This window comes from Bison bison, unplaced genomic scaffold, assembly GCF_000754665.1.
Source record: "Bison bison bison isolate TAMUID 2011002044 unplaced genomic scaffold, Bison_UMD1.0 scf7180017845671, whole genome shotgun sequence".
NCBI lineage: Eukaryota > Metazoa > Chordata > Mammalia > Artiodactyla > Bovidae > Bison > Bison bison.
Window position 1 is genome coordinate 42,528 of NW_011476244.1, and position 4,943 is coordinate 47,470.

A 4,943-nucleotide genomic window follows, 5' to 3' on the forward strand; every position below is an offset into this window, starting at 1 on the left:
GGGGCCGCTGTGGTGCCCCCCCGGGCAGCCCACTCACCGCCTGAGTGACTCCGCAGGATGGAGACGCATCGCCACTGCTCTACGTTGGCAAGCTTGCCACCGGAGCCGAACACGGTGCTGGGCCCGATGTACCTGTGCGAGAGAGGAGTCAGCGGGGGCCAGGCCGGCGCCACGGAGACAGACAGACAGACAGCGGCCGGCTGCATGGTGGGGGCCGGGCGGGCAAGGCCGCATCTGTGCACCGGGTGGACGCTCGCAGCCCGACCGACCTTGGCAACGTGTCCAAGAGACAGAATGACGTGACGGCCACAGGCCCGGACGTCACTCAGAGCGAGATCCCTCACGCCATCTACACTGGAGCACAGCCCAGGACACACGGAAACACAAGCACAGCCTGCGGCTCCCTCTGAGTGGTGGGACCGTGACTCGCTCCCACGTTGGCTAAAGCCACAGCGTCCGAGGCCCTCCTGCAGGCCCGGGAACTCCCTGCCGGGACGCTGGGGCCGGAACAGCACTGGGGTTATCCCCGGGCCCCGCAGGAGTGCCCAGCTAACACCCTCCATCCAGCAGAACCCATCCAGGCTACAGGCAGGCTCTCCTAGCCGCAGCCCCGGGGACACTGGCTGAGCGGGAGGCGTCTGGTCCCTAGCCTGCCTGGCCCAGAGGCCCAGGCCCAACCTGGGAGGTCCCAGGAGAAAGTGCACCCTGGCTGCAGGCGCTCGGGGCCGGGGAGCCATGGAGCCCTGGAGCCCCGGGCAAGAGCGGGCGAGTGAACGCCAAGGAGGGCGGGCTCTGGACCCCACCGCAGGAAGGACAAAACCAAAGAGGCCACCAGCACCGGCCCTGGGGGCGCTGAGCCGGTCTGCAGGCAGGGGGGTGGCTGCCCCCATCCACGTGTACTTCCTGGCAGCCCTGAAGCTGGAGCTCTGGGGACCTCAGTGCCAGGGTGGGATAAAGACCAGCAAAGAACCTTCTAGAAACAAGACGGAAGAAAAGAAAACAGTGCTTACGTAGCCCGCTTCCACACCATAATCAGTTTGTCGTCTCCCCCGGAAGCTAAGTACATCCCACCGTTTGACCACCGCACACAGTTCACGCACGCTGGGGAGAGAAACAGAATGTCACATGTCTGCGGGGCTGGGCGGCAGGCGCAGCTCGGAAGGCCACTCTGTCGGGGCAGGAGCGGGCACGCGGGGCGCCGATCGTGTGCACGAGCGCCCGCCCAGGGCAGGGTCCGCGGGGGCACTCGTCTCTGGGAGGTCAGTGCTGAGCGCACGGTCCGGAAACTGGGAACTCAGAGCCCTCGCGTGAGCCGGGTGCAGCCTGCTGAGACATGTCTCCGACCAGGGATGACACTCCACAGGAGGGCTCGTGAGAAAAGGCTGAGACGCCCTCTCCAGACCATCCAGGGAAGCAGCTCGGTAGAGCGTCAAACTGGCTTCAAGCCACCTACCAGCTCCTTCCCAACTGCAGGCAGACCGCCCTGCGCGCGCCAACTAAGCGGGCAGAGATCCTGGCCCTGCCGGTCGGAGCCCCCGGGGTCCCACGACACAGGACACTGTCCAGGCTGTGACCCTCACGTGGATGGCGGGAGGGGCCCAGTGCGCACTGGGCGCGTAACTGGGAGCGGAGCGGCTCTGGGGCAGCTGGGCGGGCCCCAGAGCCGGGTACGGCCCCCGGATGCTCCAGGGCAGGGAACTGCGTGGCTACCACGGGAGAGGAAACTGCGACCCCGTCGGGGAGCCCGAGGCCTGGCAGAGGCCCCGAGGGCCACGGCGGCCGTCCCGGCGGCTGCTTAGCTGTCTCGTGGGCACCCTTCCCTGGAACCCTACTGCCTCCAGGCCACTGGTCCCAAAGCCCCGTGGAATCAGGCAGGAATGACTTGTGAGCAGGAAATCACCGGAGGTACCTGCGGACTGTCCAAAGGTGGTTCTGTGGGCGGGCCGGGTCTTCTGCTGAATAACTCACCCAGGTGTGCAGCCAGCATCTGCGCGTCAGACAGCAGGCCACGGGAGCTACGCCGCACGGCCTTATCTCTCTGATCACAAACACACGTGCTAGCCTTGGGCACTGTGCCAACACGCAAAGCCTGCAAAGGGCCACCCTGTAATACCTAAGTGATTGTCCATCTGGCAAAGCATCTTGGGGACATTCTCGTCCTTCTCGTCATCCTCCTGGAGGACTGGAGACATATTCCAGATTACAACCTTCCCAGAATCCTGTCCTGGAACGGAGGAGCAGAAACAACTTGATAAGTCTGGAGCGGGCACCGGACACGGTGCCCCGCCCTCGCCAGGTGCAGTCAGGCTGACCGGGCAGATGAACGGAAACAAGCGCTGCTGGGCCCGGAGGCCCGGGCTCTGCCCTCGACGCTGGCCTGGCCTCCAACACGGGCCCACCAGGGGCCCAGGGGGGCCTCGTGCAGGGCCCCCCACACCTCCCTCCCGCCAGGCAGCGGGCACTCTGCTGGCACACACACCTGAGCATCTCGGGAGGGATTCCACTGCTGGGAACTCCCAAAAGGGCAGCCCCTCACTAACTCTCCAGTACAGAAGCGAAAACCAGTAAGGGCCTGGATGTGGACGTGCCAAAATCTCCACACAGCGCCCCCGAGACAGCCTCTCGGCCAGGAGGTAAGGGCTCCTCCTCATCAGCCCCGGACCTCAGGGCGCCAGCCCGGCAGGCAGGCGCGCCCGCGCAGACGAGGACGGAACCCCAGCCCCAGGGACTGCGTGGAGCTCTCCCGAGCCCTGAGAGACGCGCAGTGATGGCGGGCTGAAGCCTGCGCACAGCCCCCTCCAGTTCTGTCATGGGACTACCAGCCTCCCCGCACTCAGGAAGCCGAGGTGCAGGCTGCCTTCAACAGGAGCCCACGCAGCAAGGTCAGAATGTAAACCTGCTGCCAGAACACTTAGAGCGCGCTGAGCCCCAGGCTCAGCCATGAGCTGCCACGGGCGCGCTGCAGAGCGGGGGCAGGCGAGGGTGGGCACAGCGCCCCGCTGCTCCCCAGAACCTACCTTGCCCTCCAGTTGCGAACTTGGTCCCGTCCGGGTGAATATCAACTGAAAAAATTGGTTTGCCTGGGAACAGAGGAGAGAGACACATGGTAACATGCCAACACGTGCAGAACCAGCGACTCACACACTGTCCCCGATCACCGCTTGAGGAAAGACAGGCTGCCGACAAATGCCGTGAGTCAGCAACAGTGCGAGCTGCCCCACAGCCTCCCGGGCACCGAGCAGCCCGCAGCGCCTGTGCCCGCGGGCTGCGCCTGCAGACCCCGCACTCACACCCAGGTCACCACCAGGTGGGCATGTCTGGGAGGCAGCTTGGCCCACCCCGGTCCCAGGGGCTGCAGCGATGGGCACCCTCACCCGCTCCCCCTCCGGTACAGCTGGACCCCACTGGCGTCATGGAGTCATCTCCGCCAGCACAGACCCACAGGGTGCGGTCAATCAGACGGCACTCCCTGAGGGAAAGGCTAGGCCCCACCGGGGCCGGCGAGGCTGGAGCCAGTTGGGCAGACTGACTGGCGAAGGCTCCGCAGCAGACTTCGCCCATGGGCGTCTCCCAGCTCTCAGCCTCCTTCAGCCCTGGGCCCAGCCCAGGGAGGGGGCTCAGGGACACACGAGCGACCTAACGGCGAGCTGGACATCAGCAGTCACTAACACAGACGTGGGGCGGTCGCCAGGGGTCTCTCAGTTGAGGACTCTCTGTCTCCATCGCAACAGCGGGCCACAGTGGACGTGGGCATGAGGGTCGGGCGCTGGCGTCACGTGACAGCAAGCGGGGACCGAACAGCAGTGTGGCTTCCCACAGCGCCGTCTCCTGGAGGGCACGGCCACAGTGAAGCCAAGCGCAAGCCTCCACGAGGCCGAGGCAGGCCTCCACCTGGTCATGACGCGGTGGCGGGGAGCAGAGGGCACAGGCACCAAACGCTCCTGCTCCGCACTCTGGAGGCAGCAGTTACTGCAGGCCCCGAGCCACAGCTCTGTCGTGACAGGTCAGCTCTGCCTGGCAGCCATGGGCCCACCCCGAGCACAGGCGGTGTGTTCAGAGCCGGGCGCCAGGGCGGCTGTCAGCCCTGACCCAGCGGCACCCACCCGCGCGCAGCAGCCACCAGAGCTCGTCCCGGGGCACAGACCCGCACAGGCCCCCTCCACCCTCAGGAGAGCCCAGACACCATCCGCAGCAGCCCCAGGAAGGCAGGCGTGGGCAGCATGGGGGCGTGCCGCCCATCCCCACAGGGACAAGATAACCCAAGAAGCCTACTCCTTCGTGTTCTGCATAGGCCAACTCGCCTGGGCAGCTGCCATTGGAGCAGACGAAGTCCCAGCTGAGCTGGCACCAGTCCTCAGTGGGCAGCAGCGAGAGCACCCAGAGCCCAGCTGGAGCACAGCACACCCATCTGCCTGCAGACCCACCCGGAGCACCCAGAGCCCGGCCGGCACACGCACAACCCCAGGGAGGCAGGATGCACACGCTGGGAGCCTCAGCGCGAAGCTGGGGGCGGAGCCACCGAACTCAGCCCGGGGCTTCCTGCAGAAACCACAGCTGCCCTGAGCTCCCAAGGCGGAGGGTCAGCCAGAAGACGGGGCACCACCAGGAGTGCAGACCCGGGGGCAGGCTGCCACCCTGGGGCAGGAGCAGTGGCGGTTCCTATGGAGAAAGAACTGTTGAGCTGGAGGACGTGGGGACGGCAGAAACGGGGGTGGGCCCAGGATCTGCTGCCTCGAGGAAGGCGCTTCAGCTCTCTATGCGGCCCCTCATCTACAGACGGGCAGCGGAACCCTAATCTACAGACAGGCAGCCGGAACCCTCATCCTCCAGACGGGCGGCTGGAACCCTCATCTACAGATGGGCAACTAGTCCCCAGTCTACAAGACAGTCGGCCAGCACCGAGGAGACAGACCAAGACTCCAAGTCACAGGGCCTCCGAGGCC

General features: G+C 66.1%; 1 protein-coding gene across 1 annotated transcript in view; it reads right to left on the minus strand.

Moving 5' to 3' along the window:
* The window catches only part of LOC104986028 (protein HIRA), a 37,082-nt gene extending 32,160 nt beyond the window's left edge, over positions 1–4,922 (minus strand). The window contains exons 1-4 of the mRNA XM_010836441.1: positions 3,018–4,922; positions 2,114–2,224; positions 1,011–1,101; positions 38–132 (exon numbers count right to left, since the gene is read on the minus strand). Of these exons, the coding sequence (XP_010834743.1) occupies positions 38–132; positions 1,011–1,101; positions 2,114–2,224; positions 3,018–3,105 (385 nt within the window). The 5' untranslated portion in view covers positions 3,106–4,922. The remainder of the gene's footprint in view (positions 1–37; positions 133–1,010; positions 1,102–2,113; positions 2,225–3,017) is intronic.
* Between the last annotated feature and the right edge of the window lie 21 nt (positions 4,923–4,943).